This window comes from Buteo buteo, chromosome 8 (genome assembly GCF_964188355.1).
Source record: "Buteo buteo chromosome 8, bButBut1.hap1.1, whole genome shotgun sequence".
Classification (NCBI taxonomy): Eukaryota; Metazoa; Chordata; class Aves; order Accipitriformes; family Accipitridae; genus Buteo; species Buteo buteo.
The window spans coordinates 46,265,511-46,285,873 of NC_134178.1; the positions used below are offsets into that span (position 1 = coordinate 46,265,511).

The 20,363-nt window shown below is 49.4% G+C and overlaps 2 protein-coding genes across 9 annotated transcripts; one reads left to right on the forward strand and one right to left on the reverse strand.

Annotated features, from left to right (window-relative positions):
• The first annotated feature begins 1,705 nt into the window (after nt 1–1,705).
• On the forward strand, nt 1,706–9,343 carry SCNN1A (sodium channel epithelial 1 subunit alpha). 2 transcript variants are annotated; one of them, XM_075034495.1, is made up of 13 exons: nt 1,706–1,875; nt 2,097–2,470; nt 2,884–3,139; nt 4,025–4,212; nt 5,002–5,102; nt 5,786–5,949; nt 6,295–6,393; nt 6,564–6,681; nt 6,936–7,014; nt 7,330–7,387; nt 7,515–7,570; nt 8,126–8,201; nt 8,429–9,343. In XM_075034495.1, exons 1-13 carry the CDS (start codon nt 1,858–1,860, stop codon nt 8,753–8,755), a joined length of 1,914 nt encoding a protein of 637 aa, XP_074890596.1. In that variant the 5' UTR covers nt 1,706–1,857; the 3' UTR covers nt 8,756–9,343. The 2 variants fall into 2 exon arrangements, 1 of the variants encoding a protein (XP_074890596.1); XR_012651399.1 differs by lacking the exons at nt 7,515–7,570; nt 8,126–8,201; nt 8,429–9,343 and adding an exon at nt 7,142–7,253 and having other exon boundaries at nt 7,330–7,380.
• A 3,770-nt stretch (nt 9,344–13,113) lies between these two features.
• VAMP1 (vesicle associated membrane protein 1) lies at nt 13,114–19,970 on the reverse strand. Of its 7 annotated transcripts, none has more exons than XR_012651400.1 (6): nt 19,908–19,970; nt 19,202–19,331; nt 18,221–18,379; nt 17,921–17,972; nt 14,683–14,750; nt 13,114–13,577 (listed from the first exon to the last, which is right to left on the reverse strand). XR_012651400.1 is itself a non-coding variant. In XM_075034502.1 (6 exons), coding segments are annotated over exons 1-5 (351 nt in total). In that variant the 5' UTR covers nt 19,910–19,970; the 3' UTR covers nt 13,114–13,577; nt 13,935–13,977. The 7 variants fall into 7 exon arrangements, 6 of the variants coding, with proteins under 6 accessions (XP_074890603.1, XP_074890602.1, XP_074890599.1 ...); XM_075034502.1 differs by lacking the exon at nt 14,683–14,750 and adding an exon at nt 13,935–13,985; XM_075034501.1 differs by lacking the exon at nt 14,683–14,750 and having other exon boundaries at nt 13,114–13,985.
• Nucleotides 19,971–20,363: the final 393 nt, after the last annotated feature.

Sequence of the window (20,363 nt, forward strand, 5' to 3'; positions counted from 1 at the left end):
ATACTGTGGAAATCAGAGAATCCCTAAGTATCAGCTCTACCAAATTTGGCTCTGGTTGCTTTGTGGGTGCTGTTAACTTAAATGAGTATAAAATGGGCATTTTCAGGGGCAAAATCATTTTTGTCATTCTGATAAAGAGAGGCACAATTCCAGGAAGAGAGAGGCGGTTTTGGAGGATGATCTGTTACTGTAACTGAGTAATTTCAGGAAATAACAGTAATGTAAGTCAAACAAGTTATAAACATGCTCTCTACAAAGTGACTGGACTATAGCTCCATTGTAATGGTAATTGTAAGCACCAATGCTGTGTAATCGTTAACGCCTAGGTCACAAGGCTGGTTCAAAAGTCTGATGTGCCTCTTTGGGGATTCTCCAGGTCTATCTGAGTGCATAAAACACACAAATGGCACAAGTCAGAAGAGCTCGCATCCCTCCACTAAATGACATCTCCTATGGCACTGCCCCAGATGGGGTATGGAGCTGCACGGACCGTCGGTCCGACCCAGAAGGACACTTCTAATGCTCTGGGGAAGCTGCTTTGTAACAGGCATTTGATACAGTATTAATCAGTCCATTCCCCCCCATCCCTCCCACCTTGTGCAACTCACCTTTGATGAAAGTTCAAAATAAATTACCTGAGGTATAATTAAGTTTAGAACTGCAGAAGAAACGACGTTTTTGCTTTGCGTTGCTTTTTGTCACGGGATGGGGCTCGAGGAAAGCTCTAGGTTGTGGCTGTAGGTTTGTAACGAGCAGCTGTCACAAGGCTGTTCCTAACACGCTGTCACTTAACTGCTGGCCTCAAAAGTGTACTGCTTGCCCTTTTCAAGCACGGTATTTTGCAATATGAAGAGGTAAAAGCGGCTGTGTGTTTTGAGTCACTAACCAAACCACTTCTAACTCCAATAAGGATCGAAATTCAGTGACAGACGACTCCGAACAAGGACTGATCTGAAGGAGGTTATTCATAAAGGAAAGAAAGACGTGAAAACCTCAGAGAGAGCTCGTTTGAGAGAAAATCTTTGGGGGAAAGGATTGGGAAAGGGGTTCCACCGTTATAATGGCAGGGGGGTGTTAGGGGCTCCTGGTCTGGCTATGGGTGTTCATTTCGGTGGTCTGAGGAAACGCGGCGAGGCTTTGGGAGACCTCGATTTCCCAGGCACAGATAGATGAAACATGTTCCTCCTCACGGCTGGGCCAGGTAGTTCTGGATATGAACGATTTCTTTAGTTAATGAACCAGCGAAAGTGACGCTACCTCATGCGTATCACCGAGCCGCCACCACCCGCTCTGCCCCAGCCCCGACCCTCTTGCAGATTTCACCCCAAACCCCCCCCCATCTACCTCGGCTTTGCCCTTGAAGAGCCCAAATCGGTCATTAAAGCCACGGACCAGCCCTCCGCGGGGCCGCTGGCCGGGACGCCGTGTCCCCGCCGTGTGTGGGAACGGCGGCACAGGCTGTTCCTCAGCCGCAGCAGCAGGCCGGGGCAGGGCTCCCCTCACAGAGCACCGGGCGGGAACGGGGACGGGGACGGGGACGACCCGCCAAGGTCGTGTCACCGGTTCCTCCTCCGGCTCTGCCCGGCCACGGACACTTGAAAGAGGCTTTTTATTCCTCGGGAGCAGCGCCCGGGGAAGGGGGGAGGAAAGGGGAAGGGGCAGGAGAAGAAGGAAGGAAGGAAGGAAGAAAGGAGGGGCGGGCGGGGAGAGGCTGGCAGGGCAGGAGCCGGGCAGGCTGCTGGCTCCGACTGGAAAGGAACCAGTCCCAGCCCAGCCGGGAAGGCTGTGGGAGAGCCGGCGGCGCTCGGGGAAAGCACACACCGGCTCCGATCCCGGTCCCGGCAGCCGCCGCCCGCCATGGGCACGGCGCTTCGTGTTAGTCCCTTGGGGCGAGGGGGGTCCCGGCGGGGGGGATGGGATCTGTGTCCCCCCCTCCCCGCCTCGTCACCCGTGGGAGGAGAGGGCTGGGGTGGCGGGAGCTTGTGCGTGGACGGTTGGGGAGGAGGGGGTGGAAGCCCGGAGGTTTTGGGAAGAGGGTGACGCAGAGCCGGTTTGTGTCACCGGGGCTACCCCCTAATTCGGGGTTTGTGCCGTAGGGTGGGTCTGTGAAGACGGGGAAGATGCCAGAAGGGGAGAAAACGAGGCAGTGTAAGCAAGAAGAGGAGCACCGGCAGAAAGAAGAGGAGCGGGAGGGTCTCATCGAGTTCTACGGTTCCTACCAGGAGCTGTTCCAGTTCTTCTGCAGCAACACGACCATCCACGGGGCTATCCGCCTGGTGTGCTCCAAAAAGAATAAGATGAAGACAGCCTTCTGGTCCGTTCTCTTCTTTCTCACCTTCGGCTTAATGTACTGGCAGTTTGGGATCCTCTACAGGGAGTACTTCAGCTACCCTGTCAACCTCAACCTTAACCTTAACTCCGACAGGCTGACTTTCCCAGCCGTGACGCTGTGCACCCTCAATCCGTACAGGTAAGAAATAGACTCCCAGAGCTGTCCACTGCCTTGACTTTTGCGGGTGTAGGATAAAAGCAGGTACTCTTGTTCCCCTCATGGTCCTTGACCGTCCCCTTCTGTAGCAGTGCCGGTGGAAAGGACACTTTTCACAGGCCTTCGCTGCTGCAGGGCATTCACAGTAAGGCACGTTATTTTAGGCAGCTCTGCTTGGTGGTGTGTTAGCAGGCTGCACTGTAAACTGCCGCAGGGCAAAAGCAGATGCGTTTACTTCTCTCCTACAAGGATGGTAGCCTCCGGCAAGGGGCTGGATTTGCAGCTGGCAGCAGGAGTGTTCGGAATCACCCCAGCAAACTGCCGCATGCCTTATTCAGAGGTGTTTATGTGCATCCAGCCCTAAAACTGCAGGCTCCTCTCTCCTCCCCGTATAGATACAGTGCCATCCGGAAGAAGCTGGATGAGCTGGACCAGATCACGCGTCAGACACTGCTAGACCTTTATGACTACAACATGTCTCTGGCACGAAGCGACTGGTCCACGCTGTCCACACGAAAGCGTAGCTCAAGGAGCCTGCTCCATCATGTCCAGCGCCATCCACTGCGAAGGCAGAAGCGGGATAACTTAGTCAACTTGCCAGAGAACAGTCCCTCAGTGGACAAGAATGACTGGAAAATTGGCTTTGTTCTGGTAAGATCCCTAGATATACTGTGTCCTACAGGCTCTGGTCTCTGCCAAGCTATTTCTGTCTTGTTAGACCGTGCCTTTCCCTACGTAGAAGTCTGATTAATCGGCACTGGCTTTTGCTAATGACAGATAAAGGTAGAGCTGAATCCTTTGCCCAATGCAGTCCCGCTCCCCAAGTCCTGTCCCTGTCCATGTGGGCCCCAGACTTGTCCATGTCAGTGCCTGTCTTTTCCTAGGTAGCGTAGGGAAACCTTGTCCTTCCTGAAGGCTACATCAGCCTTGCAGTTGCCTTTGGAGAGCCATTTATTAACATCAGCTGCCGCAGTTTTGCCCAATAATAACAAAGGGGAAAGTGTTGGATGGCAGTGGGCCATGTGAAATGTGGTCACGGTTGCATTTGCTCCTAGGTAGCAGCTTCTTTGCCCTAGGGTATCTGTGTTTGCATTTAAAAAGGTGCTGAAGGACTGAAGCTAATCGCTTGCCAGTTAACTGGAGTTCCCACATGATCACAAACGTCTTACTGGACACACCCTGAAGGAAGGGCTCCCCACACAGGAATTTAAAGTTTCTGGTTTTATACCGCCACATAGAATTTATGTGCAGCAGGTCACCCTGCACACCTCACTGTGACTTGCTGCCTCCTGGCTTTTACTTAGCCATGCTCATTCACCTGGTGTTTCCCTTCCACTGAGGAGCTGCCCTGGGTTTGCTTTTCCCCATCCTGCTGATCAACTTTTAGTCGAGCGCAGAAGCCCTGCGGAGCTCTTCCACTCCCTCGGGTTCATCTCCTGCCCGTGCTGAGGGAGCACAGCTAAAGCATAGGCACAGCCTTGCCTACTGGACAAGACTTCTGTGACACAGCTGGTTTTCTCCTTCTCTTCTTAACAGTGCAGTGAAAACAACAAGGACTGTTTCCATCAGGCGTACTCCTCAGGGGTGGATGCCGTGCGGGAGTGGTACAGCTTTCACTATATCAATATCCTGGCGCAGATGCCTGATGCAAAAGCCCTGGATGAGTCTGACTTTGAGAATTTCATCTATGCCTGCCGCTTCAATGAAGCAACGTGTGACAAGGCGTAAGTGGTGGAAAGAGCCCACCAAATCTTCCTGAAAACACCCCTATTTTGTGCCTGGGTCTGAGGGGAATCAAGAAACCCACATTAGACAACCTCTTTCCCAAGGTGGGATCGTGCCTTGTTCAGTTCCTGTTGTCTCAAATAATGTTTCTTGAGTCTTTCCTGTGGGTTGTGCTCACCAGGGTCACAGTTTCTGGGACCTGAAACGACCTTGGAGGATGGTTTTGCCTTTTCCTGGGTTTCACACAAATGAAGTAGTAATGCTGGTACAAACCCCAGAGCGGGTACAGATGTACAGTGTAGAAGTGTCTTTATTCTACTCTCTACAGTGGTAAAGTTGTACATATCAGCCCATGTACAGGAGGAGAAGAGAGAGTTGTTACAAAAAGACAGTGAAAAAATATCCCACTTCTCTTCTGCCATCATTGGTCAAAAAGCCCCAAAAAGGTAGTGGAATGAAACCCCATCAGCATGGGAGGAGGAGGGGTAGGAAGAGATGAGAGTTTTGTCAATATTAGGAAGATAATACAGTAATTGCTAGTACTGCTAAAACCCATTTGGGCTCTCAAGAGTTAGCAGTATGAAAAACCTGTCCGGGTCCAGGATATTTTTTACAGCACATTTTAATTGCTTTTCCCTGTTCAGGCAAGTTTACATAACAAATACTGCCCATCTGCTGTAAGCCCCTCTCCCTGCAGGTGGAAAACAGAGTTGTTCCTTTCAGAAAGCCCTTCCCCTTGGCCTCGCAGTCCTTCTCACCCTGTGTGAATGTTTCTGTTCCCCTCTCAGGAATTATACCCACTTCCACCATCCCTTGTATGGGAACTGCTATACTTTTAACGACAACAGCAGCAGCCTGTGGACATCCTCGCTGCCTGGGATCAATAATGGTGGGTGAGAGGCACTCATTGGTGAGTAAGAACAGCTCAGCTCTGTTTTCCCCAGGAGTTACAGGCATCATCCTGCTGTGCTTAACGCTGGTGGTGGCAGGCTGCAGCCCTGCTCTGTCTCGCCCAAGCTCTGTTTTCACCCGTGTGGAGCTGGCTGTCTCATGGACATGGTTGTCCCTCGCTGCTGTCCCACTGAACTCTCTCTCTCCCATCAGTGCCTGATCCTTATGTTCGTTGCTCCCTCTGGACCCGTGCTGGCCCTTCCTGAAGTCCCCTGTTGAGGTGTAGTGCTGTGCTCCAGAGAGCCTCGTCTTTACCTTCTCCTTCCCCATTTTCCTGTTTCCAGCCACTGACCCAAACCCCCTGAAACCTCTCTACACCCAAAGTTCAGGCTTTTCTTCCATCCGGCTCCGAGTCTTTCCATGAAATCTCTCTCAATTCCCAGTTCAGCTTTTTCTAAGCCCCAGTGAAGAAATCCAGTTTACTCTGGCCTCTCCTGGAGCCTCCAGCTTTGGCTCTGGCCTCTCTCCAGCCACCCTCCACTGCTTCCCAGCTTTGGTGCAGCCCTGGTTGATGTTTCTCGTCCTTCATCTCTTACGGACTCACTTCTAACCATTCTGCTCTCTCTCCTCTCCTGCACGACAGCCGGCCGTGACCCCCCTTGCTCTCTGACATTTCCTCAGGTCTCTCTCTGGTGGTGCGCACTGAACAGAATGATTTCATCCCTCTATTGTCCACGGTGACAGGAGCCAGGGTCATGGTCCACGATCAGAATGAGCCAGCCTTCATGGATGATGGGGGTTTCAACGTGCGTCCCGGTATCGAGACCTCCATCAGCATGAGAAAGGTGAGGAAGCAGCAGGGTTAAGAGCTGTGGACGTGAGGTTATGGGGGAGCTTTAACTTGGTGGATAGATACAGATGGGTTGTCATGGGCCCAGTGTGTATTTAAGAGAGGGGATTAATCACATGGAGTGGAGGGAGGGGAAGAAGAGCAGCTTACTGGACTAGACGAGAAGCATTTGGCTGCAATTTATCAGTGAACAATGAAATGGAGGAAAGCAGGGGGAGCTGGCATCCTGAGGAAAGCATAAAAAGCAGATACTGATGGACAAGCAGCCTGTGGCTGGGAAGCGTAGAAAGAGAACAGCAAAGAACCAGTCATTCTGAGTAACGACTGTTCAATATTCTAGGAGATGACTGTGCGTCTTGGGGGCAGTTACAGTGATTGCACAGAGGATGGCAGCGATGTGCCAGTGCAAAATCTGTACTCATCCCGCTACACCGAACAGGTAACTCATTATCACTGGTCCTGTGCCAGCTTGTTTCCCTACTTTCCTGAAATGCTTCAGTCCCCTAACAGCCATGCTTGTCCATGGGCTCTGTTAATAGTATGATGTGATACAGGCTGCAGTGGGTTTGGTTCCCTTGTTCAGCGTTTTCCACCTCATATGCTTCCCAGGTCTGCATTCGCTCCTGCTTTCAGCTCAACATGGTAAAGCGCTGTGGCTGTGCATATTACTTCTATCCCTTACCCACTGGAGCAGAGTACTGTGACTACACAAAGCACGTAGCCTGGGGTAAGTGGACCGGAGGAATAGTAAAGCTCATGCCCACCTCAACCTGTTTGGTCTGCCTCATGTCCCATTACATCTCCTCATTGTCTTCAGTGACCTTCCTGGTGTGGGACATCCAAAAGACACTCTTGTCTTGGATGGCTAGTCCCTCTGAGCTTGTGGAAGGAAATCTCCCCTGGATTCCCCTCGCTGTCGCCCGTCACCCTTTGTATACAGATACTGTGAGCTTACCTGGATTTACTTTCTCTGCTGCTCAGGCTACTGCTATTACAAACTCCTGGCTGAATTCAAAGCTGACGTGCTGGGCTGTTTCCACAAATGTCGGAAACCTTGCAAGTAAGTTTGATTGTCAGGCAGACTGGAAACTCTTTATTCCTAGAGGTGTTGGAAAGCATTCGCTGACCAGGGCAAATGCTTGAGTCAACAGCTGAGCTGCGACCTGAAATGATGTTTCTCCCATTAGGAAGCCGAAATAGCTGAGGAGCATCAGTGTCGGCTTGGGGGTGAGCTCCCAAGGACTGTGCAGAAGCTCAGTGGGAAGTGGGCAGAACTTCAGCATGGGAGGGAGTTTCCAGGTGTGCCTGGGGATTGAGAGACCTGGCCTTGTGGCTCCTACAGCTTCAACAGCTAACACAGCCTCTTGTCTTCCAGAATGACAGAATACCAGCTGTCAGCTGGATACTCCCGCTGGCCTTCTGCTGTCTCAGAGGTAAGGAGAGGGTATCCTGGCTCCCTAGCGCTGCTTTCACCTCCCATTTAGTCCTTCCTCAACTGGTACTAAACCTACAGGAGGTGACTGTGATCATGTAATGCAATTTATTGCACTTTCATTTCAGGACTGGGTTTTTTACATGCTTTCACAACAGAACAAATACAATATCACATCGAAGAGGTGAGAGCCCCTCAACAGAAGTTGCATCCAAACCAGAAACCATCCCAGTGGAGTGTGTGTGTCGGGGTGGTCAGAGTTAAGATTAAATCACAGATGGGAAGAGATTAGGCATGGGACCCATGGACAAGGCCAGTGGATTTGAGTCACAGTAGAGATAAACTGAAACTTCAACAAGGACTGGGAATCCAAGTGAAGAATCTGAAAAGGGTCAGATGCTAGTATGAAAATAGTAAGCCCCAGGCAGCTGCTGTGTGGTCTGGAGTCATGGTAAGGGCTGACGGAAGAGTGGGAAGGAGAGCCATGCAGGAGCTTGTACTTAGCCAATGTAGGATGCCACAAACATTGGGTTTCACAGTGCAGTCTCAGAAGTGCACTGTGAGTACCAAAGACTGTATTTAGTGCAGAATGAGGGAACAGCAGAGATGGGGAAAAGCCTCTGGCTGGTATATGTGGGAGAACAGGAGGGCAGAAGGGGACAGAGAAGACAATTACGCTTGGTGAAGAAACGCAGGGATTACAGATTTGGGATTGCTGAGCCCCATCATTCATTTACAGGAACGGAGTTGCCAAAGTGAATATCTTTTTTGAGGAGTGGAACTACAAGACCAATGGGGAGTCTCCTGCCTTCACGGTACACACTTTACTGCCACGTCCTCTCTACTCACCCATTCCCCCACGATGTGCCTCCATATTGGCAGGCATTTGTTCCAGCAGCATTGCTGGATATCAAGTCTCTTTTCCTGGGGCAGGGTGGGAAAAATTCTCCAGCACCGCGGGGGCACTGCTAGTGGGAGCAGGCAGGGAAGCAAAAGGCTCGAACGAGGGCTGTCCTCACTGCCCTTTCTCCATCTCTTGCAGGTAGTGACTCTGCTGTCCCAGCTTGGGAACCAGTGGAGTCTCTGGTTCGGATCCTCTGTCCTGTCTGTGATGGAGCTTGCAGAGCTGATTCTGGATTTCATCGCCATCACCTTTATCTTGGCCTTACGCTGGTTCCGTTCTCGGCAGCAGCTCTCTCCACCGCAACCTCCTCCAAACAGTCACGATAACACTGCTTTCCAAGACGAGGGACCAGGTCTCAGTGCTCCACACCGCTTCACCGTTGAGGCTGTAGTGACCATGCTGCCATCCTACAACAGCCTGGAACCGCGTGGGCTGAGCAGGGATGGTGAGGTGGGACACGAGTGAGGCAGTGGCTTATTCCACAGCTCGGACGGGTGGCAGTTGGAGCAGAGGCTGCACACTTTGTCTGTGGGATCTGCATTTCCTTCTTTCTGGGGTGCTCTACCTGGACCGTAGCAGAAGACTGCACTGTGGTTGGCCTGGGTTCATTGCTTTCACTACTATGGGTGAATTCTTCAGTCTCATAAAATATTATTGCTCTGGGGATCCCCAGGGATGAGAGTTGATCTAGTGTATGTATGGGGGAGATGTCCACTTGGTTTCCTTACGCTCCTTGCATGTGCGCACCTACACGTGCATGCATGCTTTCTTTTCCCTGCAACAAGGATGCTGCCACAGTTCTGGTCTGTTGTTAATTAAAGAGGTTTGGCAGGCGCGACTGGCCTCCTCTGTGGTACAACAAGGGATAGGAATGTAGTCTCTGGGGTACAAGTCTCTCAACAGGCTGAGCTTTGTTAAGCTTTCCTTAAGGTTGGAAACTGGTTGCTCTTTTCCTAGTTCTTAATGTCCGGCTCTGATCCCAAGATCAAGCCACCCACCCTCTCCTCTCCCCGAGGAGAGGCTACTTGTATAGCCCTGAGAGATTACAGCCACTGACATAATCTCAATCTATATTACACACAATACTCCGGGGAGGTGATCAATGCTTGCTGCCACTCTCAGGTCAGGACAAAACACCCCTGGCAGAATGAGGTCTCCCTTTTCAAGCTGCCTCTGTGGTACTGGTAGATCTTAGCTGTACAGCAGTCTCCTTCCTTGTGATATACTGTACACATGTACGTTCAGCCATTTGACCGTTTGCTAGAGCGTTGGGGATAAACTGATCTCTACATAGGAGCTATGGAAACTAAGTGGCTATGCACACCCTCAAAAACATCCCAAACAGTATCTCTTGCAGGATCTCATGGCAGGAAAGAGGATCAGAATAGCACAGGTCACGCAGTGCCTGCTCTGCTCCGCTCCACTCTTCTCTGGCTCACCCACAGAGGCTCTGCTGAGGATTGTGAAGCACAGAAGTGCTGCAGGCTTTAATCTAAGATCCTTTCAGGGAAAGCTTCAGCCTATTGGAATGGACCACATAGGCAATCAAGGCCAGGACAAAGATGGTCCTCTTCCCAGGAACGAATTTGGGGGTCTTTGCATGAAAGCACACATCTTATTTCTTGTAGTAAGCTTGGCATACTATTTTTTACAAATACTCAGACCTCTGCTGCAATGGTATTTACACAGCACTTTATGGGATATCAAGAGAGCAAGGGTGATGTCCTTAACAAACAGGATTATCCACTTGACCGGACACAAACACAGATACCGGAATTTAAGCGTATCATTTAGGCAAATAGCTGTGGTACTATGTACCCAATCACACTGCAAACAACCTCTTCTGAATTTAAAAACTAGTTAATCATAACAAAAGAAAAACTTCAAATATTTTAAAAATTAAGGTAGATGCACTGCCCTTGGGAAGATGGAGGATTTTACTGCAGTATATAAACTGTTGCCCAATTCTTCCCTTTGAGATGCTGAACACATGCTTGTTGTACTGCTTTTGCCTCAATTACCTAAATGCACTTTTCACTTCCCAGCAGAGAGTGATTTTCTTCCTCCTCATAGACGTGGACACTGTGTTCTTTATTACACAAATATTCATGGTTTTTCAAACTTTACCCCAGTGCTCAGCTGAGGACCCTTGTTTGAAAGTGAAGATGATGTCTCTCTGCTGGGAATAGGAGCGAGTGATTCAGGGGGTGTCCTTCAGCAAGGGGAGCAGCCCAGCAGGAGGGAAAGCCCTGCAACCACAGGCACTTAGAGCTGTGGGAACATGTACTCCCCCTGGGAGGCTCCCAGTGGAAAAAATCAGGACTCCTACAAACAAGAAAAAAAAAATCCACTTTCTGTGTTTATGGGAGATTTTAAGTGAAGTAAAAACCTGACACTGGACACAAAGGTGTTTGCTTCACAAAACCACCTCCAAATCAAGAAAGAAGAAAGAGCAGGTGCAACTTCTAAAACAGTCTCTGTATATCATAAACGTATGGTGATTCATATGGTGAGCATGATCTTTCCTGAATATCCAAAGAGTAAGACACGATTCCTCACATCACATGGAACCTTGTGATAACCATAAAATTGATGTGACCCACTGCATCACATGTAGTTAAGTGGGTAATTAAAGGAAGATTAATCAGATGCATAACTACTTGAAATACTAAATTCTCTTCACCATCATAAAGAAATATAGCTGTAGAAGGTGGTGATGTATTCCCTAGGGGAAGCTTGCACCATATTATCTCTCTCTTCTGTAAAAGTGTTAAAATGCAAAAAAAATTAGCTTTGACTGATGAACTCAAAAGTAATGGCCCCATTCTGGGTAGCTGTAAATCCAGAGTTAAAAGCCTGTACAAACACAAAGCTGTTATACAAGCCGATAAATAGATTAGCCCTCCCTGTCCTGAGGATCAGGGCAAAAATTGCCATCTTGGGAGAAATCAGGTGATCCTCCCCGGAACATCCCTACACTTCTTGTAGGCTGACAAGACCGCAAATTATCAGCTCAACAGATGTATAGTGAGCTTGGTCTGGCTGAAAACAAGAGGTGAGTCCGGCAGTGCTGGAGAGAGAGTGCAGAAAATGGAGTATTTCACTGACAATGTGAAATACTAGAGAAAAGGGAAGGAAATGTGCATTTAGAGTGATTTGTAGGTCAGCAAAAGGCAAATTAAAGGTCTAAGCTGGGGAGAAGGAGAAAGCTGAGGGGATATAAATGCTCAGTGGTCATAGGTATGTTAGAGGCATAGCGCAGTTATTTAGAGGACATGGAAAACACACAAGGAACAACTGTAGGTCACAGGACACTGAAGAAAAGCCAGTTGTGTCTTTTTGGACTGTGAGCATTTGTCATGCAGGGAGAAGGCAAAGAAGTAGGAGTACAAGTGCTTGAAGGTGGAAGGGAAGTGCAGGAGGAGAAAAATCATTTTGTGGGTAAGTTGGAGTATTAGAGTGATTTGTTTTGCAGGAGTAAGCAGCACAGAAGTGGGTAGTTCCACATGCTTAAGGAAAAGAACAAGGATGAGGAAAAGGAAGGGGTTTACAATGGGGAAATTACAGAGGAAGAAGAGGGATGAGTGTTTAGGAGCTTAAAAACGTTAGCAGAGGATTTGTGGAAGTCTTTAGTACTGCTGAAATACAAGGAAAAAGAGGTGAGCTCTTTTGGGATGTGGAACAGCCCACAGAGGCAGGCTACAAAGGGCCCCAGTGTCCGTGGGACCGCAGTGGTGGCAGACATCTGCAAGTTGATAGAGGGTTAAGAGCATTTGGAAGTCCATGTGCTAGCAGAGAAAAGGGATACAGACAGTCTGGAAAATACAGGGACACTGAAGTTTGAGGGCTCCAACTAAGATATGATGAATTTGCAGGCTCTGAGAACCTCTAAAGAAATTTGGAGTGTAGTGAGACTGGGGGAATGGAAAGAAGTATTGGAAGAAAGGAAAGAATGGGCCAGCCCCTCCAGGAAGGAGGAAAACTAGGGAAAGCTAAGCACAGGATGGTTGAGAAGGCAGGGAACACAAGGACAGAGAGCCATAGGCAGGCACACCCTGCTATCTGCTGAAACCTGTTCCTTAAGAGTGTGACAGTCACAATTTGACAGCTACCAAGCCTTCCCCCCCAACCCCCCACCCCCCGCCCCAAAGAATTAAGGTAATAGAGGAAATGCACGGAAGTACAACATAAGTGTCTACAGAAGCTAGAAAAAACAAGAAAACTACTGCTTCAGAAAATAAGCAATACATCCACAAGAATAAAACTCTGCTTGCTGGAGTGCTTAGAGAAGCTGGACAGATAGGTGCAAGGTTTGTCTGCACAGACTGAGGTCAAACCTAGAAGGAATTTGAGGAAAGAGTTCCCAGGCTCTTGGCACAGGTTCAGTAAAATCCAAGGAGTGGAGAGGCGCTACATCAAGAAATGAGAAATGCAGCAGTGCTGCTAGTAAAAGGACAGAGGGGAACCACAGAGATCAGGAACATGCTGGAAGGATGGCTGTGTTCAGTCTTGCAGTTCTCTATACTTACCAACATGCAATATTTAAAGGGGTCTTGTAAGCACAAGAGTGGAAAGCACCTTCAGCTTCCAAGTACATGTTTAAAGGCAATGAACTAAAAAAAAAAAGCTTACTATCTGGAGATTATGGCAAATTTATTTAAAAAATAGTATAAGGGCTTTTGGAAAAGAAGTGTGGCAGGAGATAACATGAAAAGAAAGAGTCATTTTGGCCTCTGCAAGAATCATTTAGTGGATCTACATGCTGAAGGAAAGGATGTTATGGGGCTGTTCGTATTGGAAACCTGGGGAGCAAAATAAGGGTGTTCCAAGTAACTATCTCTGACAAAAAAACAGCTCAAAGATTATCAGAAGTATGGAGGCTGAAGTGCAACTTTATTTTGGCCTGCAAACGGGAGAAGTTTTGTGAAGGGACCCAGTTACTTCTTCCAAGAGGAAGCATCATAGGTAACCTGGAAGAAACACTGGGCTGAACTCAGGTATCCAACAGACACAGCTGAGTTGCCTATTTTGTAAAATATATATATCCTTACCTCGTACATCTCTCAGAGTAATTATTTGCTCAGAGGTCGAACGAAGATAAAACCTCTGTACTTCCTCGTTATTGCCTCTCTTCACCAAGTTAAGGCTTCCAACCCCAGTGGATACGTCAGAGCAGAGACCTCCATCACTTCACAGGGAAGCTAGGTCCCTTAAACAAGCGTTGATGCTGCATTCCTACTCTGAAGAAAAATCTTGTCTTCCCCACCATCATTCAGTTACTCTCCAGCTGAGACAAGAAAACAACCCCGCCACTGATGAGAGCATGCAGCCTACTTTGATCAGTGCATAGAAACCTCAGGGAAGGTCAGAGCAAGGCCTAGGGCATCTAGAAACGTGAAGGTTTAAGACATATCCATTTAAGAGCAGTATAGTTGAGGCTTTTCCTCCCCCACCAAATCTGAAGGTGTCAGGATGAAGCAGCTGCTATGGGAGCTGCATGCATAAAGGCAGAGCTTGGATTTCTAACTAGACGTATGAAGAACTACTCTGCCAAAACCTTGGCCTTGCTTTTAGTGCACATTTAAAACCATGTTTTGCCCAGGATAGCAGAATCTGCAGGAGCAGCAGAGATGCCGATGCTCACCTTAGCTCACTCAGAAGATGAGCTCCCAGCAGAGCATGGTACTTTAAATACCTACGGGAGGATTTACGGTTAGACATGCAACTCTTTGCAAACATGCACAACATTGACTCATGAGTTGGGCACAATCCTGGGGCAACTTTCAGCAGCACCTTCAGCCCCAGTTCTGTGCTCCAGAGCAGCTGGCCAGCTTTGGAAAGTGAGCATTCAAGTCCCTAGGTTTGGCTAGGGACCTCAGGGACTGTGTAGTCAACAGTCTGGAAACACATCTGTTCCAAGAAAAAGTTTTTCCTATCCCCCTACATGAACAAAGCTGGGAACTAATAGGAAGACAACACACAACTTGGCAGGAATTGTAGCATGACTGGTTCATTCAGGTTGTGCAGGCCTGACCTGTGCTGAAGTTCAGACCGTATGTGCTGCTTTAATCCACCAGCCAGTCCAGACACCCTCCTTTCCTGGGAAGGCTTTCATCTTTCAAAGAATTAGCCTGGCTGCACTGCTCCAAATCCACCATTGACCATACATTGTTCTGGCATGATTTTGATGATGTTTAAAACCGGACAAAGATTGATCGTAAGGGAACCACAAGCCACAGGGAGTACTGCTTTACAACCTGAAGTTTGGAACAGCAGGGGCAAATAAGGGCACAAGCACCTCATTTTAAAATAAGTCCACACTGGACAAAGCTCTGTCATTTCTTTTTAATGAGATTCAAGTGTACAGTGAAGCAAAACAAGGGGGCACTTACCTTTATTCCAGCCATGCTCCAAGATATGCTGTGAGCTACTCTTGGAGGTCTTCATCTGGATCCTGAACCTAAGTCCCAACACCAATGGAGAATTGCTTTCTGGGTTTAAGGATCCTAGGATAGGTTATTGAAACCCAAAGGCAGCACAGCCTGAGGAACTAGAGCTACCAGTAACACACCCTCCAATGCAGGGGACTACCTCCTCATGCATTACACAGCAGGTAGACATTTGGTGGCTGGAAGTAAGAGTTGGCTTGGGCAGCCTCTTCCACAGCTGCTGGTTCATACTTCATGTTACAGACTTACCAGAGTCACTCCAGCACACAGTTCCAGTACAACTGGAACTACCATCATTGCAATGGAAAGTCAGCCACTGCTTTGAGGGCCAGAACTTCAGGTGTGTGTATAGTATGAAAGTGACAAAAAAAAAGTTCCAAAACCAGTTTGGTATCCCAACCCCTCCCCACCCACTGACAGACCAGACAGACTCAGTAAGGTGGCGAATTGTGTTTCTTACAGACCATTAAAAGTACATGAGCTGATTAGTATAACATGCCAGAGGAGATTACAGTTGTGTTTATAGAGGAAGGAAATAAACTGCACGTGCGTGAGTGGCTGTAATGCTGTGAACAGCAGAGTCCCTTGCTTTTACTCAGAGGGCCTTGGTGATTTTTTTCTTTGCCCATGCATAGAGACACAAGGGAGGGGAAAGGGAACAGAAGAGGCAACATACAACATTTAAGAGAAAGAAATGGAATAGACAGCCTAGGGGGACTTCAGCCCCCAAAGGAACAGGAAGAATGTGGCACCAAAGGCTTGTTTAGAAGAGTTCAAGAGAATTGCCGGTCTGTGGGCCTCAAGCTTGTATGCCCACCCCCTAAAATGATAGCAGTAAGTAGTACAAGCAGGCCCTGGCTCCTCTTCAGTAGATGCACTTCTGACCGTCCATCACATCTGTTCCACAGGGAATTAGGGAAGTGCTCAGGGGACGAGGGCTTCCAGATCTTCACCTCTGCCCTCACCCAAGGTGGAGAGGGATGGAATTGCAGGGAGATGAACTCAGTGCAAATGAAATGCTGGGCATGGAAGTGAGCATGCAAAACCTAGCCCCTTCCCAGATGCCTGGTGAGGAGGAAAGGGGCTTCCCCAGCACACCCAGTGAAACCAAAAACATCTGCCCTTCCCATCTTTGCTACCTCACTCCCATCTGGGAACTCCAGTGATGTTCTCCCCTGCCTCCCCATATCCCCTTAAGCCTAGGCAGATGCCAGTGTGTTCTAAAACTGAGGCAGAGCTTCCTAAACTAAAGGAGTTCCCTCTTCCCACTCTAGATGACGGGCTACAGCTCAGCTTGTGAAAAAGAAAACAAACAAAAGAACAAAACCCACCCAAAACCAACAACAACAAAAAACACTAAACAAACAACAAGATGCACATTCCTCAGAAGACTGCAGAAACTCAGGAACAGGGCAGCTCACTTAAGCCCAGGTTTGACAACACATTCAAGCACTTCACAGCTCTTGTTATTTTTCATGGAGGAGAACAAGGGAATTGCTTACAGAAAGCCACAGCATTCCACGATGCAAGTTTACTTCCAGCAGAGACCACCTTGGATCTAAATTCAAGAGAACCCATAGCAAGTAGGAAGATTTCAGTTTGATAGGCAAGATGTCTATTGATCTAAGCTGCCAGACTGGGACATCTGATGTCACTTTGCAATACCCATGCCGAGAGCAGCATTTTCCTTTGAATCCCCTAGCTAGCCATTCCAAGTATTTTCTAACTCCTGCTGAAAGTTCAGGCTTTGTGGCAGCACAAACAGAACAGGTATTCTTAATCAGAAAGCTGTGTGGCTCATTCAGTCTCATCAGGAATACCTCCAGTCTCCTTCACATCTCCATCTATGTAGTGGATTTCCTTTGACATTCAACCCAGTAACACAAAAGCAAAACACCCATTCCCATTCTGCCACTACCCCAAAGTCTTCCAGAAAACTACAAGACAGTAGAAAGCCACAGGGTCCTGGCTTGTGTCTGCATAGATGAAAGGAATATCTGACACCCCCTACCAGACTCCTTACTGTTGTTCCTTCGTTCCTTCTGGCAGGAGATTTTACTCCCACATGTGCCTTTTAGATAGTAAAAAAAACTCCTTTCACTTAAGTGTGTTTAGTCTGTTGCACTTGACTGAGGTAATCATGTAGGTTCTCCTTTATAATAACTGAAATGGCCATGTTCAGACAGCAAGTCATCTGAAAATAAGGACAGGCAGAATAAATCATTTAAGTGCTCATCTCTCCATGGCTAGAGAAATCTACATCACTACATCTAGCTCAGTCAGATGGCTCACAGTCACTGACCAGCACAAACTAGCCTTTATTTCAGAAGCTCAATGAAAAGCTTAAGTCATGCTGCCACTCTTTTTAGGCAGAACACTAAAGAATCTCACATGCAGAAGTCCTTCATCCCCAAAGGCACTGCATTAAGGCATTCTTATTTTGCTAGAGTCCATACAGGCACTATTTGAGAAGCTCACACCCAAAAATAAACCACATAAATTCCCTGCAGAAGAGCAGCAGCAAGAGCTACCCACTCCTCCTCCTTCCCTTTCCTCAAAACTCAGATGACCCTCCCTAAAGCTGCAGCAGCTGTTGAAGAGTCTAACCATGTTCAGTAGAGCGCTTCAGAGTCCTATACAGAAGACAAATCAAAACCAATAAAGAAATCGATGAAGAAGCTAGGTGGAAGGGAAGGGAAGGAACGATTCAGGGGCAAGAAGAGACAGGCAAGGTGACAGGGGACAGTAGGTTGCGGACTGAAGGAGCTATATTCAAGTAAAAAAGTAGACTGGAGACAAAGCAATAGGGGAAAAAAGGAAAGAACAAAAGGGCAAGTTACACCAAAGATGCCCCCTGAGACCCCCAAATCCCCCACCAGGGAAGGGATTTGCCAACCCACCCGCTCCAGGGCAAATGCCCCTCATACTTACGTGTTTACCTGACCTGGCAGAGAGAATTTCCCATCTCTACAATGATGGCCACCCCCAATTCCTTCTGTTACTATGTAAAGCATACCATTTCCACAATAAGCGTGGGAGTTCCAGCGCCCCCACCTCCCTTCCCCAAGGACTGAAGTTAACACTTATGCAATCAAGACCCTCCAGATCTCAAACCAAAAAGTTTAAAGTACTCTAGAGTTGGTGCTTCTCCACCTTTGATCCTGGGCTTTTTGGTACTTACTTACAATCACCGCCACCACAATGGCGCCAATCACTCCCATCATGATCATCATCTGGAGAGAGAGATTGGCAAAGAATAATACTCAGAACAGATTGACAAGTTCACATATTCCCTGACACCCAGGGAACATAAGCCAGACCCTGAAGGTAGGACAGCCAAGGCCTCAAAGTCTTTCCACAGTAAAAGAATCCTAAGCATTTGAAATTGTTATTAAGCCCCAACTACCCTCTCAAAGCCCTGCAGGAGAGGACCAGGCCAATTTCCTTCTGATGAAGGAGGTCAGGGCACTAGGAAACTCACCTTGCAGTTCTTCCACCAGTACTTCCTTTTGAGTTTTGCTGCACTACTTTCAAATTGTGAGGCACCAGCCTGAAGTGCATCTGCCCGGTCATCTAGCTCTGACAGTTTCTCGTCTCGTTGCAGCACCTTGTCTACGTTTACACACATTATATCGACCACCTGCAGAAGGAAGAATAGTAGCAGCAGTTGTATTGGTAAAGAGAGTTGAAAAAGAGGAGTAACTTGGCCAATAACTAACACTGAGATACTAACAAGTGAAAGCTCTAAACAAGGAAAAAGGGTCAGGATAAGAAACAGTTTTCAAGTCATTGCCTACTTTGAAGTGGGGGGAAAAAATCCTAGACCCCGTGTTAAAGTATCAGTTCAACTACACTTAAACCAGGTCCTTGGCCCCACATTCTCATCACCGGTCTTTAAAAGCTCTGAAATCCAGCAAGTCTAATTCACTCCCTTCATGAGAGTAATCATAGGCTCCCTCCCCAGTAACTGCAAAAATAAGTTAGAGCTACATGTTGCTGCCCCAGTGAGGCATAAAGGCGTTACTGCATGTCAGCAGCCACACCACAGACACTGACCCTGGAAAGTCAGACAAGGTTCCCCCCACATCACACACTGAGTCTGCACACAGACTGTTCCCTTGAAGCAGCAGGCAGGGATTAAGATCCAGTTGTTCTGGATGCTGTATAGCTTTATTTCCGTAACAGATGCACGCTAGCAGGTACCAAAAATCTAACAGGCCCGCTCCTTAGAAACCCTATCTGGAATTAAGCAGCTTTTAAACATAAAGCAATCTCTCCTCCAGCCTCTTTATAGATCTGCCATCACCTTTTGAGTATGAATGCGTTTCTGGCGTTGGCATGACAAGAGCATCCACCCCCTCAGCAACAGACGCCTGTCAAGAACATCGCTGCTGCAGAGCGGTAGGAAAAAAAGAACGCAGGCAGCCTACGGGAAGCCAGCGCGGCTGGCAGGGTTACCAACCTCCTTCACTTGGGCCTGCGTCTGCTGCAGCCGACGGTTACTGCTCACATTGGTGGCTTGTCCGGGGGGGGCCCCACCAGGGGCTCCCCCTTCGGGGGCCTCGGGAGCAGGTTGCTGAGCTGGATCAGACCTAAGGCAAGAGATGAGTAAAGAGAAAAACCCAGACGCTCAAGAGAAAGGACCCCCACATGCACACTCTCCCCAAAAATCCACCTGAACCCCAGTACCCCCAGGGCTGGGGCAGTGCTGGCTGTTGCCCCGATGGCCTGCACCCTTCTTATACCCCCCTACACACCGGACAAGGAAGGGACGAGCTGAGGGGAGAGCCCGGAGCAACAGCAGACCCAGGAGGGCAGCGGTGGAAGGCCAGCCCCGGTGTACGGGGGGTGCCCGGCACTGCAGCCTCCCGGGAGCCGGGAAGGGAGACGGGGAGGGGGGCCCGCAGCGTGCCACAAGCACCGGGACGAGGGTCACGCTGACAGGGAGACACAGCGCGGGGGGAACACCCCGGGGACGGGGACACGGCAGCCCCCGGACGGCTGGGCGCAGCGGTGGCCGCCGGCCAAGTTGACAGCGGCAATGCGCCACTCGGACCTCACCGGCCAGGACGCGGGGGTCGTCTACGCTGGGCCTGTTCCCTCCCGTTCCACCCACACCCCTCCACCCCCTTGCCCCCCCTCCAAGCCACGGCCGGGCGGACACTCACATCGCGGAACCGGACCGGGACCCCCCCACGGATACGCCACAGCACCGAGCTCCGCACCCCGCCAACTAAAGTCGCCGCCGGGGGCTCCCCCACTTATAGGCGGCGAGGCCCCGCCCCTAGAGCCAACAACCACTCACAAGCGGCCGCAGGAAGGAACAGCGAATCAGCGCCCCCTTTGGATTCCTCGGCAGCCAATCAGCGCTCCGCCGCCGTGCCGGAGCGAGGCGCTCTGTGATAGACGGCCATTTAGCCGAGCCCCGCCTCCTCCCTCGCTCCCGACTTTCCACGGGACAAACCCCGCCCCACCCCGTGACTGACTCTCGGGGTCGCCCAATGGGAGCAGAGCCCGCCCCCCGCCCGGCGCCCCGCCCCTGCGGCGGGACCGGTGGCGCGTCCCCCTCCCGCCACCCCCGGGGCTACCACGGCCGCTCTCCCGGTCGCCAAATGGGGCCCGGG

Excerpts from the sequence above, each read along its gene's own strand:
- SCNN1A (XM_075034495.1), top strand. Across the intron at positions 3,140-4,024 it reads GGAAAATTGGCTTTGTTCTG|TGCAGTGAAAACAACAAGGA; the intron begins GTAAGATCCCTA and ends TCTTCTTAACAG. Across the intron at positions 7,015-7,329 it reads AAATGTCGGAAACCTTGCAA|AATGACAGAATACCAGCTGT; the intron begins GTAAGTTTGATT and ends CTTGTCTTCCAG.
- VAMP1 (XM_075034496.1), bottom strand. Across the intron at positions 18,380-19,201 it reads CGCAGGCCCAAGTGAAGGAG|GTGGTCGATATAATGTGTGT; the intron begins GTTGGTAACCCT and ends TTCCTTCTGCAG. Across the intron at positions 17,973-18,220 it reads ACTGGTGGAAGAACTGCAAG|ATGATGATCATGATGGGAGT; the intron begins GTGAGTTTCCTA and ends CTCTCTCTCCAG.